The 20,701-nt window shown below is 52.7% G+C and overlaps 7 protein-coding genes across 7 annotated transcripts; 4 read left to right on the top strand and 3 right to left on the bottom strand.

Moving 5' to 3' along the window:
• Positions 1–2: 2 nt before the first annotated feature.
• Positions 3–1,963, bottom strand: JN550_010240 (uncharacterized protein; the record flags this gene model as incomplete). The annotated part of the gene is made up of 3 exons (XM_049308472.1): positions 3–1,596; positions 1,647–1,689; positions 1,741–1,963. 3 exons carry the CDS (start codon positions 1,961–1,963, stop codon positions 3–5), a joined length of 1,860 nt encoding a protein of 619 aa, XP_049167814.1.
• Positions 1,964–3,617: 1,654 nt separating this feature from the next.
• Positions 3,618–4,664, bottom strand: JN550_010239 (uncharacterized protein; the record flags this gene model as incomplete). The annotated part of the gene is made up of 1 exon (XM_049308471.1): positions 3,618–4,664. The coding sequence occupies one exon, from the start codon at positions 4,662–4,664 to the stop codon at positions 3,618–3,620; it is 1,047 nt and encodes a 348-aa protein (XP_049167813.1).
• A 992-nt stretch (positions 4,665–5,656) lies between these two features.
• JN550_010238 (uncharacterized protein) lies at positions 5,657–7,141 on the top strand (the record flags this gene model as incomplete). Its single annotated transcript, XM_049308470.1, has 5 exons — positions 5,657–5,665; positions 5,719–5,835; positions 5,912–5,992; positions 6,040–6,199; positions 6,258–7,141. 5 exons carry the CDS (start codon positions 5,657–5,659, stop codon positions 7,139–7,141), a joined length of 1,251 nt encoding a protein of 416 aa, XP_049167812.1.
• Positions 7,142–7,215: 74 nt separating this feature from the next.
• Positions 7,216–8,791, bottom strand: JN550_010237 (uncharacterized protein; the record flags this gene model as incomplete). Its single annotated transcript, XM_049308469.1, has 2 exons — positions 7,216–8,439; positions 8,504–8,791. The coding sequence occupies 2 exons, from the start codon at positions 8,789–8,791 to the stop codon at positions 7,216–7,218; spliced, it is 1,512 nt and encodes a 503-aa protein (XP_049167811.1).
• Positions 8,792–10,258: 1,467 nt separating this feature from the next.
• On the top strand, positions 10,259–11,374 carry JN550_010236 (uncharacterized protein; the record flags this gene model as incomplete). The annotated part of the gene is made up of 1 exon (XM_049308467.1): positions 10,259–11,374. One exon carries the CDS (start codon positions 10,259–10,261, stop codon positions 11,372–11,374), a length of 1,116 nt encoding a protein of 371 aa, XP_049167810.1.
• Positions 11,375–14,204: 2,830 nt separating this feature from the next.
• On the top strand, positions 14,205–15,443 carry JN550_010235 (uncharacterized protein; the record flags this gene model as incomplete). Its single annotated transcript, XM_049308466.1, has 1 exon — positions 14,205–15,443. One exon carries the CDS (start codon positions 14,205–14,207, stop codon positions 15,441–15,443), a length of 1,239 nt encoding a protein of 412 aa, XP_049167809.1.
• Positions 15,444–16,741: 1,298 nt separating this feature from the next.
• On the top strand, positions 16,742–17,764 carry JN550_010234 (uncharacterized protein; the record flags this gene model as incomplete). The annotated part of the gene is made up of 2 exons (XM_049308465.1): positions 16,742–17,382; positions 17,434–17,764. 2 exons carry the CDS (start codon positions 16,742–16,744, stop codon positions 17,762–17,764), a joined length of 972 nt encoding a protein of 323 aa, XP_049167808.1.
• Between the last annotated feature and the right edge of the window lie 2,937 nt (positions 17,765–20,701).

The following is a 20,701-nucleotide window of genomic DNA, read 5'->3' as shown; positions in this document are numbered from 1 at the left end:
CCTTAACGAATAATATCACCTTCCTTGTCAATCCCCTCCGCCATTTCGATGATGTCACTGCCCCCAAGTATGCCAGGTCCAGTTCCAGTGATGGTCTTTCCTCGACCAGTACCCCATACCTCGTGAAACTTTACGCTCTTATCGCTGCTCGCGACGATCAGACAGCCTTCCACGGAAGTATTGCTTTTGGCTCTTGGCCTTTCTGCGACATTCGCTCTGGCGCTTTCGGTGCCATCTCCATCGGCTGGAGTTGTGTCGCGAGTAGCTGAGTCAGTGAAGCTAGAGAGTGATGAATGAGAAACGCCGATTGGCCCGCCAGGGTAGGACACGGCGAAAAGTGCTCGGTGTTCGCCATCCCACTTAACACTTCCAACCATCTTGCAATCTGGCCAGCTAAAAACGGCAATGCGTATGGCATGGTCAGGTTGAGCATACCCAAAAGTGGCCGCGATCTCACGCTTGTTGACGCTCCATATCAAGCTGGTGACTTGAGCACTGACAGAAATGGTAGCAACTGCTGCTCCGGAAGTCGTATGAAAGAAGTGAATCATTTTGTCGTTCGACCCGCCGCCAGTGGCAATGAGTTGTGGACGCCAAGGGCAGAATGCAATAGCCTTGACAGCCGCTAGATGATTCCATATCTGTGAGGCCGCGGGTTCTCCGTAAGTCTTGATTGGAGACATGAATGGGGACGCAAGAACGTTAGCCGCCGCTATTATAGGCTGGCTTGGAAATGAAGGCGAGATATGAGCTGATGGCGAGGTCACCGGTGACCATCCATTCCAGGGAGAACCCATGGGTATTGCATTTAGAGCCGGTGACAAAGGACTTAAAGTCGACACTGTGGGCGAGTAAATATCAACATTCGCACTGCCTCTCAAAACACCGGGAAGTTCAGATGCTGAGATTGATGCCTCAGGTCTCCGAGTATGCGAGGTTGGCGAAGCCTCGCCCAGTACGTTGTCGTCTTTCGACCCAGGCTTTAGGATTCTGTCAACGTCAAAAAGACAACACAGATTATCGTTGCCACCAGTAGCAAATTGATTGCCGTTGGGCGACCAAGCGAGGCCACAGATCTGTTGAGTATGGACCTTGATGCGAGCCAACAAAGTCATTGACCCCGGCCAGCCGTCCCGAGCCACCTCCCACGAGCCAGGCCACTCCACGGAGTAGTAGTATATGTCGCCATTTTCTCCACCTACGATCAGATCTTCAGCATTCACCGCGGCTCCTCCAGGGTTTGATGGGCTTAGTGATCGCCGGGCCGTCGTGACGGGTCGCCACGAGAGGCAAGATATGGGATGGGGGTGCCGAGCTTCAAGTCGGGGAAGCATACTGTCGAAGAGTGAGAGTAACCCTAAATGGCCATTGGATCGGCCATAGGCCAAAATTGATTTACCTCCCTCATTAGATGAGAAGGCAACAGAGGTGAGCCAAGAACTATCCTCAATCCCGGCGTTCAGCAAGGTCACTCCTGTCGTTTCCGACCAACCATATAGGAGCCCGCCCAACCCAACGGCGAGGGTATTGCACGTAGGCGAATACGCCATTATGGAGCAATAATAGTCGTCTCGAAGACCGGGTGCGTCGAGAACTCTGCTGAAAGTCAGATATGTACGCTCAAAGACACCTCCCGGTCAACATACTTGAATGGAGCATTTGGCAGCACGCGCGCCTCCTTTAGAGCCTCTGCCCCCAGTCAGCAACGAAAAGCCATGAACGCGTATAGGAAAGATTTACCGGGGAGGCTGCCATCGTGAATCCATTCTGTGCCACTCCAGATCGTTTTAGTGGTTGCTACCGTAGTCCGATGCTTCTTCTCGCTCTTACATCGAGGGAAAGTTAAGTAACCATCATGAACGAGCGTCCGGTTCGCACGGTCGAGAGCTAGCGCTTGTGCTAGCCTTGCTTCGTGCTTTGCTTGTTTCTCTTCAGACTTTGGGCGCGAAGAAGCAAAAGGCATGGTAAATAGAGGCGCATTGGTGCCGCTGCCCAGGTACCGGCCCCGACCGCCATCGACGGCTGTACCCCCAGGTGCAATGCCACCTACCGCCCAGACCGCACCAACGCTTACCTGATTATTGTCAGCAGGCAGGAATATGACATGCCTAGTACACTCATACCTGACGTTCGAGGGTTGTCAAATGCGTGGCATTATTTGGTGTGAAGCCAAGCACAGTACCTCTCAGCCGTTAGCGCCAGGGTAACTACCCGAGGGGAAACGAGGAATCAGTGGAGTTTTACCCGTTCGCCTGTCACTTCCATCTGATCTCGACGCTCTGTATCTGCTTCCAGTTGACCTCATGGTTCGAGGCCGGAAACAAAATGCATCGGCCGTAGCGTCGTCGCTTCGAAGGATACGTTCTGAGGTAGAGAGTTCATGTGGCGGTTTGTTGGCTCTGAAGCGATCTGATAGTGTCGCAGATCCCTCTCTGCCTGCAATGAATCGATCACCGAATCTAGTTGGCACTCCTCGTCTTGTTGGGGTCTCTTCAACCGAGTTTCGCCTTCGTGTTCGTGTAACGACCGAGTCTGTCCAGAACGATGACAGTGGCCCCGGGCGGCATATGTTGGCCCGAGGGATGGTGCTAGGGAAGTCTGCAGCTGGCCCATCCGGAGCCTGATCAATTCGGATTGGCGTAGCATGCTGTTTCGGGATTTCGCTGGTGGTTGAGCTGGAGGATGACCAGTTCCCGTCCAAGAACACGTCGGGAGACAGGAGCCGCCCAGTCTCATCTCTAGACACACAACCCTTGATAGATGAACTTCGTAGCTCGGCGGCAATATGAGGCGGAACTATGTCTTCACCTCTTGGACGATTTGAAAGGAAGGTGGTTTGTATTTGTAGCCGAGGCCTGGTCTTGCAAGTGGGTGCATTATCTTTGGCTTGGTGATTCTACCACGTGGGAGGTTCGGATTTGCATCTGGGAGGCGTATCCGGGTGGCCGCAATTCTCTTCCATGGCGCGTAAATAATGCGAGAAGCAATAGTGCTCGAAAGAACGAATGAGATGAAATAAACTATTGACAAACAGCAGGGCTCAATGAAACCAGTCTATCCGCAACATGCAGGACAGAACTGGGGTCACAGAGTCGGCCTGCCCTGCGATAAATCAAGCTGACAGCACGGAACATGTTCCGTCAAGCTGACAGAGGCGTGCTGCTACAAGCGGCGGGGTGGTCTTTCTGATTCAACTTTCAGTCGTCTTGAATGTGCAAGGAAGGTGCTGTGGTGGTTTGTTCTTGATAACCAGAAGCTTCCTGCGATGTTAATCCCCGCGGCGGAAACAACTACCGAGTTTGGGGCCGCTCAGAGTAGATGGCGTCCATCTCCGCAAGCCTAGTGTATTTGCATGAGGTTTGAAGTTTATGCCATGGTATTGAGATCTGATAAGCCGCCCTCGTCATGTTCGTAGCCATCACCAGTGAACCTATCACGATAAAGCCATAAAGAAACCAGCTCGGATCGTCACATGCCTATGGCTCATTCTCTCCGCCAGCAAGCAATGGACAAGTACTGTGGCGCATCATACTATAGCTTCGATGGCTGCGAGGAACTATACATTCGTCGTTGGTTGATTGTTAGCTTCGTACACGCAACATCCGTCCAAGTGCCCCTTACGCAATCTTGTAAACCAACTTCTCCGCGCTGACCTTGCCCTGTGCCTGCAACTCGAAGCCCTTCAAGATATCGCCAATGCCACCAAGCTCCCTCACCCTGTTGGGCTTGATGGTGCCCTTCTCCAGGTACTCGGGCAATAAGCTGAGGTATTTCTCCCAGAATGCCTTGTCTTGCGGCGTCGGCCCACCTATGTTATCAAATGCGCCGTAGCTGAGAGGCCGTCCAAAAACGGTATACACTATCGTGCTCTCAACCTTGACCTTGGTAAATGTCGGCTCGGAGCCCAGCTCCTCCTTTTTGCGCGGCAGGATACAGACTACATGCCCACCCTTGGTGGGTGAAAGAGCCGCAGCAACGCCCTTAGTTGACTCTAGCTCGGAGATGCAATCAAAGGCGTACTCCAGGCCATCGTGGCTCAGCTTGCGGATCTGCTCGACCCAGTCCTGGTCTTTGTAGTCAACAACCGCGTCCGCGCCCAGATCCTTGAGCAATCCGTGGTTCTTGGCGCTTCCGGTCGCAATGACGTAAAGGCCGGCCCTCTTGGCCAGCTGCACAGCATACTTCCCGACGGAGCTAGTTCCGCCATTGATGAGTATCGGGAAGGCCGACTTGGCAGGCTTGCTGGGCTCCGGGAGACCGAGACGTTGGAACAATGCTTGCACGGCTGTAGCGAACGCCAGAGGAACGACAGCAGCGTCCTGGTATGACACACTACTAGGGATGGGAAAGACGAGCGAGGACTCAATGACGGCGTACTCGGCAAAGACGCCCCGTGGTGGCTTCGCAGACGTGCCCTGGACGAATCCCGCGACGCGTTGGCCCTCACGCCAGGAGGAACCGTTAGGATTCGAGACGGTGCCTGCGAAGTCGCAGCCCACAACACGGCCGGCTGGCGATGCTGCTACGGCTTTCCAGTCTGTGGGGTTCTGGGCCACGTAATGAATCCTGACGAGAATTTCGCCGTCGCCAGGCACAGGAATCGGCGCATCTTGAACGGCAGCCTTGTGGCCTTCCGTTGTGACAAGAGCCTTCATGGTAGCCATGTTAGTGTCCAAGGTAGAAAGCGTGTAAGTGGCCCGACGTAGGCGATAGGTAATCAGATTGAAAGTAGCAACGGAGTGGCGGGCTGAGGGACTGTGCGTATGTATATGCGATCAAACTGTGGAGCCAACTGGATACAGCCGCATGGTCTGGTCTGCGTGGACGGCGAGTTGGGGGTTTATACGCGCATATGGCGAGCGGGATTGGTAATCGGTGATGTTGTCATGGGAGAACTGTGCCCCGGTCTCACGCGCCGTCATTACTAAGTCGCAGCATGCAGGCTGCATAGTTTTCCCGGTCACAACTACAGTCGATGTCGGTTGGAAATAAGACAATGCTATGGCGCTTCTCTGAGGCTTGGACTTCCAAAGGATATCAATGTATCCTGCCTCTGCTTAAGCATGGTTCGTCGACGTTTCCCATATCCGGTCTCAATGACGAGCGCCGCGCTATGTAGGTAGGTCATAAAACCCGCGATGGTACCAACATCCTGTCCTGGGAATCTGTGTCGCTATTTGAAGTAGGAACAGAACTGTAGGTAAACCCTCATTACAGGTCGGCCTCTGCCAAGTACCTAGCTAGGTAGATACCTGGTAGCTCATGTTGGGTTCGACGATCCTACGTACGTAGGTATCGGGAGATCCAACGCAAGTACCGTATTTGCAGTGCTCCGTAGGTAGGTGGATGCCTAAGTTCCTGCTAACCCAGCCCAGGGCTGGAGATGAGTATGCGCGGGGCCAGGTAGCCCTGAGGTCACCCGCGGGGCTAATACCTCGGCGGCCTTCCAGCGTGTCAAGAGCGTCGAAGTGGGGAGGGGGCCGTGTTTAGGCGGCAGGACCGCTATCTAACCCCGCCGGGAGGTAGCGTCGGTCCCCTGCCATCGACGCCGGCTTGTGATTTGAACGAAAGCCGAGTTTCAAGTCGACGACTATCACATCGCGCCCGGGCGAAGCTGTGAGCCCTTCTTCCATCCTCCGACTCCCATCCCCCCGACATGGCCAGTGTATGTCTGCCGTTTTGTTTGATTTCGTCAGAGGAACCCGGCTGATCTGACAGGCGGGAGGATCGCACGGCATCGCGCGGACCGCACGAAGGCGCACCGACGAACAACGCCAGCAAGACCTCGACAGGATCGCCAAGTACCGCGGGCTCGAGGACCAGATACGTGAGCAAGTATGCCCTCTCAACCCGTGTCCCGGGCGCATCTGTACCCGTTTCCACATCCCGTGCTGACGCGCTCCTTGCACAGGCCAAAGCACACGACTACGCCTCGCCTGCCCTTTTTGACCTCACCACTAGACTCCTGCGCCTCAACCCGGAGTACTACACAGTATGGAACGTGCGTCGACGTTGTCTAATCTCTGGCTCATTGTCCAGACCGCCGCCTGGGTCATGGCGCTCGAGGGCGTCGCCGAGTACATCAGTGAACGCCACTACGAAACCGCCTTCCGGAGGCTCCTCGCCCTCGTCCTCGGCTGCGACCCCGCGAGACCCAAGGTCCCAGCCACGTACGAGGAATGGGCGGAATGGTACAACAGTTGATGATGCCGCACATGAGGATAATGTCGGAGCGGCTGCATCTCGCTCTGCGGCAGACCACGACGAGAGTACGAAAATCTTAGAAGACGCCGGGGCAGGGCGAAACTCCAAGAACGTTGCCAACGACGCCTCCGTTCTCCAGTCTGAGCTTGCCTTCACCATCCCGCTCCTCATTGAGTTTCCCAAGTGCTATTGGATCTGGAACCACCGGTCCTACATTCTCTCTCTATGCATCGAGCTGCTTCCCGTCTCGCTAGCTCGCGAGGTGTGGACTGCCGAGCTGGGCCTCGTAACCAAGATGCTCACCAAGGACCGTCGCAACTTCCATGCCTGGTCCTACCGGCGCCGCGTAGTAGCCCGCCTCGAGAGTGACGTGCTCGACGGTAAAAGCATGGCGGAGCAAGAATTCATGTACACGACCAAGATGGTCAACCAGGACTTGAGCAACTTTTCGGCCTGGCACAACCGCTCTCAACTTGCTCCGCGGGTGCTGGATGAACGGAAAGCTGACCATGTCGCGCGCAAGGTGTTTATGGAAGCCGAACTCAACCTGGCAAGGGAGGCACTGAATGTCGGCCCCGACGACCAGAGCCTCTGGTACTACCACCAGTTCCTCATGTCGCAAATACTGCCGGAGTACAAATATGGCGCCAGATCCTGGTCACGTATAGCGCCTGACCTCACGCTGGAGGAGCGCACTGATTACGTAAAACGCGAAATTGAAGAGATCCGGGATCTGTTGGAGGATTACAAAGATGTGAAATGGATATACGAGGCCTTGCTAGAGTACAGCATAGCGTTGGAAGGCATGTGCAAGGACAAAGGGACGACCAGACCGAAACAGGAATTGACCGAGGAGGCCCAAACCTGGCTTGAGACGTTGAGGCAATTAGACCCGTTGAGGAAAGGAAGATGGGATGATTTTGCACAGACCGACTGATATTTGGCGCCGGACCTTATCTGTATTGCGTCTGAGACAGGCGTGCAAGTTACGATATATGGCTGATGCTGCCATTATAAACTGATACTTCCGTTGCATTTCCCCTTGACTAGGCTAGCATTCTCGCCAACCAAGCCGTCAAAGTAGGCCAACAAAGTCTCTACGGGTAGCATGCTGATCAGCCCGAGGCTTGGGTTACTTGACTTGAGTGTCTTGCCGCCAAAGAGAACTCGGACGTAGAAGCCACCTTGACCCTCGGCCCAGCGCAATTGTCGGCTCGTTGGTGGAACACGTGAATCACTGCTCCTGTCCGTCCTTTTGTACAACTCAAAGATGATCTCACTGCCCATACCGGGCCATACCATCTCCTCAATCTGCAGCACACTTAGAAGACGGCTGATGCTGCCGTCATGGGCCACATTGTGGAAGTAGAGAATATCGTTCGTCCCTGAAATGACACTTCTCATATGTGCGGCGAGCTCCGCGATCCAGACGCCGTAGGAGCTGACACTGGCAGCCAGCGAGACGGGTGCGTCGCGGTAGATCTGGCTATACTCCCACTGACCAAGCCGGTAGACCTCGTGGGCCTGCTCCTGGGTGACGCAGGATCCAGAGGTCACGTTGCATGGAAGAGCCTTGGCATGGCACTGCCGAGCCGACAGGTTATCGTAGTAATGGTCAAAGCTGGCATGGAAGCCGGAGTCCGAGGCTGGGACCCCAGAAATGGCATCCAACGCAGCGTACAGGCCTGCCGCAGCGGTGAGGTGCTCAGCCCATGCTGCGTTGGCGGACGACTTGATGTCGGAGAACAGAGTGCTACCCACTGTGCAAGCGTAGGCAGGTTCTAGGGAGTCGACGGCGCTCGCTTGAACGAGGAGCGGGATCGAGGATGAGGTCCCCCACGTCCCGGCAATGAGCATACCAGCTACTTGAGACGTGATCTGATTCGTTGTGACGCGGTACCGTACTTTGCTTTGCCAGTCCGAGTCCTTGCCTGGTAAAAATTTAAGAAGGTCGTGATAGACGCCGTACAAGTCGGCGCCATGAGTCCAGGAGTCATCGAGCCCAGTCGATGTGATCTGGGGAAATTGACATGACCCAATCCAACCGGATTGCACGAAAGGGTTGATGTCTGATGTGTAGCCATCCCAGAATGTCCGAGCAGAGGCTCCCCAGGCGCTTCCTGGGAGCAAACGTTGACCAAAGAAGAAGAGCCCTTGGTCATCGCAGTCCCAGTGATACGGTTCAACTGGGAAAGCATTGCTGGCGTACGGCGTCCTCTTGTGGTGCCTTTGAATCTGCCGTTTGACTTAGTGGCCTGGGGGAGGGAGAAGGTCGAGGGGCACCTGTGCATCAACTCACCACCTCAACGTATCTCAGCTCGAACTCATCGCTGGGCTTCACGTATTCTCTTGTCCGCACATGGGGCATATTGCACCAATTGTACGTGCCATATTGACCCTCTGGCGTCTCCGATGAATTGAAGATGAAGCCATATATGCCTTCGCTGCTCAGTGCCGTGGTCAGGTTGTTGATGTCAGTCTGAGCCGGAGCATGCCATCCAAGGTCAACCACATCGGCAGCTGCTTTCGCTGCGGCCGGGAACAGCAGGGTCAGAAAGCTGGGGGTATAGGGAGAAAAAGGCAACATTCTTTGAGAGAAGTTAAAGATCAAGAGCAGAGCGATGCCCAAGAGGGCGAAAGCCCTGACTGCCCATCTTTGAATGAGACTGGCCATGCATACTGTTTTCTCCGTCGTCTCGGGGCTCTCCACGTGGGCCTACTGCTTAGGTTAATTGACCGCTGCGGGTGTACCTTGTTTCTGCTCCAGGTGGTAGCGGGTTTCCTATGGACCTCTTATGGCAGGATAAGGGGCCTGTGGCGGGCGCAAATGTCAACGTAGTCCTTCCCATCTGGCTGGTGGTGCATTCGCGTGAATGCATATCTCCGTCACGCACGTTCTGAGAAGAGACACGCCGAGTGGTCGGTTTCCCGCTAAGTTACAGCCCGGCTGGGTTGCACTCCCCAGAGTACCTAGGTAGGGTGGCGGGCAGCCATGCCCCGCAGTTGATAGCACCCCCATCCCAGACATGTGCCAGCTTGGACGGTCGAGTTGGGTTGGGTGCAACATGGGTGACCGACGCTAAACGCCATTGGCCGCCACAGCTGTTGGTAATCAACGTCGCCGTCGACGAAAAGAAGAAAGATGGCTGCCGGGATACACGCATAGTCACTCACGACGTCTACCTACCGAGGCACCTAAGGTCAGCGGAGGAATTGGGTTGGTCAATTCAAGGTCTCATATCTTGCGATACGACACCAGACCGGATTGTATCTACGATGCTGTGACGTCGACGTGGGCGAACGCAGTCGGGTCCTTAACGACCGACCTAGGTAGTATCATATCAACAAAGAAAGAGAGCGGCAATACAGCCCACCCCACAGCAACCACCGATACACGTCGGGCAGTCTCCACCAAAGAGTTCTGGTCACAGGGGTTTTGCGCTGCTAGGTGCTTGCGGTGCGTTCGGAACTTCATCTATAGTCGATAAGCGCTCACGCTATGCTATGGCTACAGCGTCACTATCGCGCATGGCCGAGCTCCATTAGTCAAGTCCGGCAGGGCCATCATGGATGGTTTCGAGCGACCAGCAGCGCGATCTACACGGCTCCTTGATCGGAGGCGATTTCATCGTCTGCCACGCGCAGGAGGCAGAGTAGCAGTGTGTCCATGGAAGTACCCGCGATCAGACATGAGCATGACCCGGACGGTCATACGTTGCTCACTGCATGCTTTGGGGAGGAAGGCACAATGGAGCCCGAAACGCCGGCCGGTAGCTGTCCACCTCAAATACCAATGCCATTCTGCTCTCAAACAAAAAATGATAATGCGCTTGTCAGGTCACCGTCAGACTGACCAGCACGGGACTGAGTTGCCTTCTCCGCGGCCTACCGCTAACGTGCAGTGCTTTCGATCGGGTATGCCGACCAGCGGCACATCGCAAGATTAAGTTCTTGACCTTTGGCAAGCTACCACCGAACTCCAGGCCCTCACAGCACTTTCGAATCGTACACGTCGAGATCGACCTTCAGTCAGGCACCAAATCCACAGCCCGCGATGTCTGTCTCTACAGCCATTCAGATCTATCGTCTGCTGGCGTGTATCTTGCTCTCCGGATATGCCGTGGGAACTGGAATCAAGGAGGCAGCAGCTGCGCTCAATGGCTTGATGCTTGCCTACGACGACTCCACTGGGCTATGGGATTTGAGCGACCCCGACGCCGCGTGGTGGCAGAGCAGTGTCGCTCTTCAGGCAACTTTGGACTTCATGACCGCGAGTGGTACGCGTGAACACTTGCCGTATGCCAACTATACCATCAACATGCAGCGTGCGCCACTGGCGTGGTGGCCGCAAGGGGGAGGAGACTTCCGTGCCGAGAGCACCGACGATACTGGCTGGTGGGCCTTGGCTATGACCAGCATGTACACATTGACTGGCGAACGGTCGTTCCTGGACATCGCCTTGGAGGACGAGGCTTATATGGCCCAGTACTGGACCCTCTCTGAGTGCAATGGGGGGCTAATCTGGCGAATTCAAGATGTGTCCTACAAGGCTGCCATAAGCAACGAGCTGTACATCGAACTAACCGCGACATTACACAATATGATCCCCTGGGATACCACGTCCCTCAACAGAAGTCTGGATGCGTGGGACTGGTTCAAGGATAGCGGCATGATCAACAGTGGTTGGCTGATCAATGATGGTTTAACGAAGGCTGCGAACGATTCCTGCATCAATAACAATGCTCCCACCTGGACATACAATCAGGGAGTCGTTCTCGATGGCTTGGTTCAGCTCTATCTTGCGACAGGAGATGCCCAATTCCTTATCTTCGGGCGCAAAATCGCTGGTGCTGTGCTGGCAAGTGCCCAGCTTTCCCCGGGGGGCATTCTGACGGAGCCATGTCCACTCGAAGGCTGTCCCGATGGAAATGCGGCGTCGTTCAAAGGACTCTTCATCAGAAATCTTGCGAAACTCAATGCTCACCTCCCCGATAGGCCCTACAGCCTCTTTCTCTCAACTAATGCCAACACAATGTACGTCAACGCCCGCTCAAGCAGCGCTGGCGACACAGATCTATACGGCATGCTTTGGCAGGGTCCCTTTGATAAAACTTCCATCGGAAGGCAACAGAGCGCCGTCATGTTGCTCGTAGCAGCGCTTGGTGTGTAGTTTCTGCCGCTCAGATCTTCGCTTTGGACCGAAGAGGTAACACTGTCCTTTTCATATGGACAAACAACGGAGGCGGGTGGCCGAGTCGAAGGAACGTGCACATTCTCACTCTGCTTACTACAAGTCTAAAACTACACATCCAGATTATCCGGTCTTTGGCCCTCCTTATGTGATGTCCACCTGAATCGTGCCCGAGATGTTCGCTCTTGTCCATTGCGTTGCTCTGGTTCTGTCTGCCTTCGCCTGACCCCTCCTGACCCCTCTCCAGATTCGACACCAGTCTGACTTAAAGCTGCCGCAACTCGACTAAATCCTTTGAGTATGGGCCTGGTAAGATATCTGTACCAGTCTCGATCCCTGAAAGCCACCGAAATTGAGAATAAGATGATGATTGCGGGTAGCCCGACTTGGAGATGAGTAAGCTATAGCACCTGGGGTACAGCTGAAGACTCGCATATAAGCAATCTGTTGATTGAGTGAAATCCAACCCGAACCCCATCGTTTCATTCGTAGCCGCCTTGGCCTCCATATTTGAAGCTTACTGTTGCTTCAGAGTAAGCAGGCCCTCCAACTATTGCAACGTTAGCCGTGCCTCATTGATATGAAACTCCGATGCAGCATTAAGAGTTCTATTTTCTTGATCCTCGATGCGGATGTGCTCAAAGTTGAGACAACTAACACACATGCTATCTATCGAGTCTTGGAGGTCCTGGATCTCGGCCTGACGATTCTCAATCAGATTGACAAGGAACTGAGCCTCATGCACCGTTTCCGATTGGGAAAAGTCTTTCTCTTCTACCACTCTAGGTAGTTAACATCAACTGAGTGTTGCCCCTGATTGATCGAGCCTTGACCCAGTACCGGAGAGAAACCGACTTCGGTGCCTCTCATTGTTCTTGCTGCATGGAGGTGCTCTATATATCTATTCAAGTCCTTGAAAACCTCGTATTTCTCGTTGTGCACTCTTCATCATTTTGAGCTTTTCGAATATATCCTGCGCCTCCTCCAGAAGTGTACCTTCCCGATTGATATCGAGGTATTGATGATGAATGCTGTCGCCGCCCGAAATCCACATGGCACGCGACAGTATGCGTGTCCTTTTCCAAAGGTTTCTGTATGCCTTCTTTGTCTTTTCGGTCTGTTCGCCCAGAATTAGGTCTCCCCATACTGATGAGGTTTCATAACTGACAACGCTGCCAACCTCCTCCTCCAAAACGTCCATCACCTCAGGCCTTTGGTCCAAAGGCACTGTTCTATCAAAGAGCATCCGCGAACACTGATCAATGATTATCAGTGCTGTTAGCGCTAGCCCATCCCGCCAAAACCTGGGCTTGTTTATAGAGAGGTGAGTAATGAGCTGGCTTTTTGTAGGATATTTTTAACGCTGCTAAGTCGGGTGCATTCTCCCTTTTGTCTTTCAGTAGCTGTTTCCTGGTAGCCAGAGCTGTGTTGGTCACGTGGCCAACGGTGATGTCCATGGTTATCCAGGGAACCGCACTCCAATCTTGGGGAGAGTTTAATGTCTACCATTTTGCAAAGAGGAGGAACCATGCAGTGAAGAGAAACTTGAGTTGGAACTACCAACATCACCTACCCACCGAGCTTTAATAATGGGAGGGATCCTGGCATGTTCCTCACTGGGATTACACCAATGCGAAGCGGCTGAAAAGGCCATCTGTTGCGATGTGTTATGCTCTCCATGTCTCGGCTTGTTCTGCAACGGCAGCAATGGACATTTGCAAACGTCTATTATCTGCCTCGGTTCGGCCCCCAGAAAGCCTTTTATGGTAGCACTGAAAGATCCTACTTGGTGGCGGCCAATGACACAACTCTAATTACATATCTCACGGAACATGGAGGGAAGCCACACCAATAATTTACCTGGTACGGCAAGCATGCGGTTGGATGGGCTTGTGAGTTTCTGACACACTTTGTGGAATTTGTTGCCGACTTCTATGGCTCACGATCGTAAATCACCACCTTCTAACCCAGGTCGACAGCATCTGGATGAGCCCGAGTCGCCATAATGGTTTGCAACGCTTTATAACAACGAATACTGAGGACTTAGCTTATCGAATTGGCATAAAACAACCAGGGAATGGGGCAAGGAGCTTGTAAACAGCAATGGCTCTCATGTGGTGCTCGTCGGCTTATGTGAAGCTTTACGGCAATTCAAGATGACCGATGAGCAACTTGGATGGTGTCACATTTGGTGGCCAAGTGTTCCTTTCCTGTTATGGCCGTGGGGAGACCAGGCTGATCTCGGCTTTAATATGAGATGAGGTCATCCTGGCCCAGTTTGGCTGCTCCACAGAGCGCCCACAGATGAAAGGAGATGAAGGCAAACAATTGACCTCGCAGCGGAAGCATCCATGCCAACTCGACCAGATGATATTGCCTTGACTACACACCAACTCTGTTTCGCACTGTCCCGCCTCACTTTGGCGCTCGATCAAGGCTTGCGAGGCACTCCGGCAATTCTATCGCGGCCGCGCGCTAATCTGGATGGTCCGCGAAGCTAGCAGTTGCGGAAGTGATGCGGAGATTCGGCGAAGAGAGGAAAAAACATGCAACTAGGTCCACTCTTGACCCATAATATGCTGCTTGCATAATGCGGGAAAGAATTCTCCCTGTATGATGCTGATTCTAGAAGACGGAATATTGAGGACCTGCGCTAGACTCCATTTGTAAGCTACTGTATATAAAGTTCGATTCTCCCGCAACGTTATTATTATAAGTAGCCTATACGATTTCTGCAGTCGAATTCCACCTACAACTTCAACAAGTACAATCTTTTAGGTTTCCCTGCTTCATAGCCCTCTCGATCGCCATGTCGCCGGAAATCATCGACAACAAGGCTGCCAGCGGCATCTCGTACTTCACACCGGCCCAAGAACCGGCTTCGGGCGCTCAGCTTAGTGGCTCGACAAAACTGTTTACTCCTCTCACAATCCGTGGTGTCACATTCCAGAACCGCCTCTTCCTTCCCCCGTTGTGTCAGTACTCTGCCAAGAATGGGTATGCCAACGATTGGCACCTTACGCATCTCGGCGGCATTATCCAGCGAGGCCCAGGTCTCACCATCATGGAGGCAACAGCGGTGCAGCCACACGGTCGCATCACGCCCCAAGATCTGGGCCTCTGGGAGGACGGCCAGATCGAGCCATTGGAGCGCATCACCGAGTTCGCCCATGGCCAGAACCAGAAGATTGCAATCCAGCTGGCCCATGCCGGCCGTAAAGCTAGCTGCGTTGCGCCATGGCTGAGCGCCAACGCTGTTGCTGTCAAGGAGGTCGGCGGCTGGCCCGACGAGATTGTTGCCCCGTCGGCTATCCCACAAGATGCAGTCAACCCTGTGCCTAAGGCCATGACCCAGCAGGATATCGAGACGTTCAAGAGAGACTTCGTGGAGTCCGCCAAAAGGGCCGTCAAGGCGGGTTTTGATGTCATTGAAATCCACTCTGCTCACGGATACTTGCTGCACTCCTTCTTGAGCCCTGTCAGCAATAAGCGAACCGATAACTACGGTGGCAGCTTTGAGAACAGAACTCGACTACTTCTAGAAGTCGCCGAAGATGTCCGCGCAGCGATCCCCAATGACATGCCCCTGTTCGTCCGCGTCAGTGCTACCGACTGGTTCGAATTCGACGCCAACTCGCAGGCCGAGTTCCCCGAGAGTTGGACGGTTGCTCAATCTACACAGCTTGCCTCGCTGCTGGCAGACAGAGGAGTTGATCTGCTCGACGTTAGCTCGGGCGGTGTACATGCCAAGTCAGCAACCGCAATCAAGTCAGGCCCGGCCTACCAAGCACCTTTCGCTCGGGATATCAAGAAGGCTGTTGGCGAAAAGATTCAGGTGTCAGCTGTTGGTGGTATCAAGACAGGAACCTTGGCTGAGGAAGTTCTGCAGTCAGGTATCGATGTCGTCATGGCCGGCCGCTGGTTCCAGAAGAACCCTGGCTTGGCATATGCCTTTGCTGATGAGCTCGGTGTGGATGTCAAGATGGCCAACCAGATTGGATGGGGATTTGGCGGACGCGGTAACAGAGGCAACAACGGCCGTCTATAAAAACCGGCCCGAAGCCTAAGTGGCGAAGCCATTGATAATACTGTTGTTGTAGCATAGCATAGCGGTCTGTACTTTATAATGCGTTAGACTTGCGTAAACCTCTCGCCCTGATTCCACCATTATCATAGGACGAAGGTTATGGCTTCTTGAGTATGTGCACTGAGTATGTGCACTGGGCCAGCTGCCTGTATACGCGCTGATATAGCTGCAAGGCTTGTGTCACACTGCACCAGTGAATGCTTGACAAGGCTACAATGATTGGATTAGCTGGATTCGACCGCTGCTTGCTTTAAAGTGGAGCCTCGGCCCCTATCTTGAAGGCCGCACTTCCTTCTGAAGAGGTGCCTCTATCTTCTTGGTTAGGTGAAAACGTACTTAAGCTCACAATTAAACCGCTCTATGTTAATACTTGCCCGAGGCCGACGGTACGGTGCGGCCCATTTCTGCCGAAAGTTGACTGCTGCATTTTCGAGGATTGTGCAGTCCATCACTGTGAGCATTTATCTTAGCAGTCCTGCATTGATGGGCAAGGCTATTTTTAGAACACCTAATTATCCTGAGCTGTTTAGCCGTGGTAACACGCAGAGGCTCGTCGCAACCGTGCTACGTGCTATCGTCTACCTCTATGGCGAGTCATATACTGTATGCACTTGGGATACCTAGGTCAAGACCCCCAGACATGCACAAACGCGACCCGCTGCAACGTTGAGTAGCTCTGCGCTCTCACGAGAGGCGCTCCTACGGCGCTGGGAAGTGGCAGCAGGATGGACGCTAAGGCTAACAGTTTTACACTTGGAGCTTAATCTATGGGTGTCAAATGCCACCAACGAGCCGCTATGCCCTTCCTAGGCGTCTAGTCGTCGCTAAGACTGGCCAGCAAACAGTCCGTCCGTGTCATCTCCAGGCCTAGGCACGACGCTGCGCCCCCTTGGCATGGTTAGAACCAGGAGGCGAACATCGCGAAAATTTCCGTCCTCGCTTCCTAGTCCTGTTCCTTCGCTTGTCATGTTGTTGCCTAAATATGTTGCGCTCCTATTTACGTTTCTCTGCAACTGACCCTTTATTACTCCATCTTTAACTATATTATCCCTTTGTCACTCGCGGTCTCATTACGTGTCCCGCGTATTGCCGCTATCTATCAATTTGACGGTAAACCTTGTGATCTGTACACAGCACTGTCGGAAAGGTTATTCTTGCATTGACGCTCACTCTCTGGTTCGATCACACATTTCGGCAATCAAGAGGCAAATCAGTGCCAGTTAAATTTTGAATCGCCGACAGTTCTGCCAGAAAGCAGCATGACGGGTTCAAGGGTTGGCGAACCGACGCCAGGTACCGCGGGCGTTGTTTCTCCTGCTGGGCAACAACGTCCGGCGCCTCCCGCTACAGCCCCCTATCCGGCACATCAATATTCCCAGCCCGGATACGCTCCTCGAATGCGCATAGTACCTTTCAGCAAAGCGTGGCACTGGACCAAGATAGCAATACGAGCTTTTTCTCTGGTCTCCTGCGTCATCTTGATAGGCTTGTCAGGCGGCCTTGCTGCCCATCGATCTTACAGCGGCTTCTCTCTAAGCTTTTTGTGGATCATCCCTTTCGCCGTCTTCACCGCAGCGTGGAACATCGCCGAATTCATCACTATCGGAGCTTGCGGAAAGCGTCACGGGAGCGACGCTCGTCGAGGCATTCATCCAGGAGCCCACGTGGGCGTGGATCTTATCATCTGGCTTGTGGGCATATTCAGTGTCTTCGTCTCTGCAGTCTCCAGCGTCAGCGCCCAAAGGCAATTGAGGACTTGCCAGGAATACTTGGCCGAAAAAGATAGTGACAGCTATCGCTACTACTACCAGGACTATTGCGAAGGTAGCTACGAGGACCTGAAGACTGGCATCACGATACCCATGCTTCGTGCCATTACAGCCTTCCTTGCCTTTGTAACGTAAGCTCCCCTCTTCCAGCCAAAGTCTGATGGGAAACTAATCTCGACCAGGCTTATTCACTTCGTCCTGTTCGTCCGTGCATGTGTTGAGACTAATCAACGCAATCATACAAGAGCGAATGTCATGATGGTGCCTCCCCAGGCATATTATGGAGCCCCTGTCAACACTATACCGTTTGGTAGCGCCTATCCAATGGCGCCCCCTCAGGCTCATTCAACCGTCGCGCAAGCCGGTCCTTTGGGCGAAAAGTCTACGGTACCGCACTCACAAAACGACCACTCCAACTTAGCCGGATTCTATGCTCCAGCTGGCCCGGTGGGATCAACTCAGCAGCATCCACAGACAGAAACGAGAAACATGCAATCCGGTAGCAACGTCTAGATACGATCAATTTTCTGAAGGCATCATACTATTCGATCCGACTCGTTTAGTTCAGAGTTTCATGTGGATTATCCAGAATGCCCTGGAGCGTGGTACGCAAGCGAGCGAGTTTGATTCTGCATATCCGTCTACGAAGCCCTGACCAATAATTGGAGTCAATGAGTCGTTTGAACCATTTGCGTTCTCACCAATCGTCAAGTCAGCCATTTTGAAACATTTGCAGGAGCAGATGGCAGCAGAGAGGATCGTTTTGGTGCACTGCGTCACCCATGACGGACGCGTTGTTTTGGGCCATCGTGTCAGTCTTTGACCACGTGGTGGAAAGGCCGCGGGATAGTGCCGAGGATTTCTCTTGCATAAAACTTTCATGATACCCAGGCTTAAGAATAGCACACTTTAATGTAATCGTAATGAACCGACATGACTTTATAACTGTACCCCTATTGCTTTATTGTTGATGGCCCGCAGTGCGAGCGATTGAAACATCTGACTGCGGCTCTCAGAAGTGACCACTGTACGCATGCTGGACACCTGAACAAGTCATCAGTGCCCAAAGCCTTAGTTCTAATGCTCTAGGCAAGCGTACGGGTTGTTAGAGGACGGTCTGAGGCTGCTGTCGTTATGACACCAATCCAGCATCCAAGAAAGAAAAAGAAAAAGAAAAGAGAAAAGAAAAGAAAGGAGTTCCCTGGTCGGATGCCCGGTTGACGTGTAACTTCTGACATATGGTTAAAGCCCACTAGACCGAGGTAGGTAATAATACATGATCCACTGTATTTCATTGAGGTTAACGGTCGATCGCATTCAGGCTACCATTATTCCGCTGGGATACAAGAAAGCGTTAAAAAGGTACTTGTCATGCCCCGACTTTTTTCATTTCCCAGCTACATTAACGCTGAAGACTCAAACCTGCTTCGGCCAATAGAAGGCCATGGACTGAGAACCGAAGGATGCACGTTGTAACGGCGCTAGCTCCTTTGAACTCAAAACAGATTCCTTCGCTACGAGGTCCATTGCATGCTCCTTAAGTTGAGCATCATCTCATCTGGTTCGAATACGGAAGGAGGAAAATTAGTTCTCGTCAAAGACATGAATCATTCTGCTGCCTAGTGTAATACTTGTTTCCCCAAACTAACAGCGGTGTGTGTTAGGCGAAAACAGTTGGGAGAGAAAAGAAAAGAATGTGTGGGCTGAAGGCATCTAACTTTCCGTTTGTAGCTCAAGATTTATCTCTTACAGGATTAAAGTTAGTGATTCTGCGGCGTTACCAACCCAGTTACATACGCGCCTGGCTGTGGGCTACTCTCCTGGTGATGCGTAAACGTCTTATAGACCATGGCACAGCCTTCAATGATCCACCTGGCTATCAGGGACCTGGTATGACTTTTATGCGGGCTTTCTACATGTCTGGGTGGTTGTTGTGATGGTCAGTGGCACCGACCCCGTACTGCTCACCGTACAAGTGTGCCGGGTACAGGGGCTCGTTATGCAATATTGAAGGTACTTGCAAGCAGATCGGAAGTCCAGTGCAGTACATATTCAAGACTTGAAGGATGCGAAACGCCGAAGTCGATATTGGCTGTGGTGACGAAAGGGAGACGGAAATTCGTCGCAATGGAAGTGTTAACAATAATCATCGACAGCAATCAACATCGAAGTCCAGTATCAAAGAAATATGCCACGGCCTGCAAAATAAACCATGGTACTCAACTCTCACGTGGTGCAATCATATGTGATGCTACTAACATTAATTCACATTGCCTTTTCAAGCCAACATAAGAGGATTTCAATTAGTGGTACTACACAGCGGGCCATCGACAAGCAACGATGCAAGGCTTGCTACGAGCTCCCTCGTTTCTTTATTGGCTGGGAGCCAATCACTGCGTCTCTTCAGCCCACCTTTAACTACATATTGACAGTGGGCATATCGACGTGTCTCATCAAAGAAACTATATAATAGCAGTGACGTTAGTTTCTATACCCCAGGCGCATGTTATAAAAATGACAACTGTAATTGATACCTATTCCTGTGACCAGAAACTTTTTAGTTAGTCATCATGTGGGAACTCCTCTCAAACGGAGGCATTTCGGTTGAATTGTCATTTAAGTCCGTGGCCAATATCCGCAGCACTAGCGAGTCTGACTCCTTCCGTTTCAGACTTCCATTGTCCGACACTCCGAGTAAGAACACTTTCAAAACATCAGATTCTCCGTATATTTGACCTTGTACCTGTCCATCATATGCGTTTGAGGAGCATGGCCATGCTCTTGGCCTGTTTAGTAATGTTGGTTACCCAATTGCTTGGCCACGAGCACCCACTGGGATAAAGTCGATCGTCGACGCAGATCAGCGACCTATCGCTCGGCGCTGGCGAGCTACATAAGTCAGATCTCCACCGCTGTGTCTGATGCCTGAATCGTATCATAATCACGCTTTGGCTTCGAGACATCTATCGGGATCATTCACAGCAGCTCAGACGCAATATTTGTACCGCAGCCATCTGCATCACAACTAACTCAACATTCGTCATCCCCGAAAACCGCCAAGTCAGCCAGTTCTTCCAAGCTCCTAGTTGTTTTTTCCTATCGAGCTCAACCCCAGCTTCTGCCGACTAGTAGCCAATGGGTTTTCCGCATTGAAGCGAGCCAAGCCCAGCTAGTGCATTTCCAGGTCCCTTGGAAGCCACTCACGCCCAAATTCCATCAGAACCACCTCGGAGGCATTGGCGAAGCAACCCTTCTCAGGTCTCTAGGGAATACAGCGACCTCAGGTCTCGTTGGCAAGTCTGCACAAGCTTCGCCATGCACATCCAGGCAATATTACTTGCATTGATGATAACGACCTTACGAGGCGTCTTCGTAAGACAACACCCCGCAATTCTGAAATATGGGTGCGCACATACTAAAATATACGTAGTGTCAAACGACGGCCAATAC

Source organism: Neoarthrinium moseri (assembly GCF_022829205.1).
Source record: "Neoarthrinium moseri strain CBS 164.80 chromosome Unknown scaffold51_Wmoseri_CBS_16480, whole genome shotgun sequence".
Taxonomy (NCBI): domain Eukaryota; kingdom Fungi; phylum Ascomycota; class Sordariomycetes; order Amphisphaeriales; family Apiosporaceae; genus Neoarthrinium; species Neoarthrinium moseri.
This window is presented reverse-complemented; position numbering and strand designations above follow the sequence as displayed.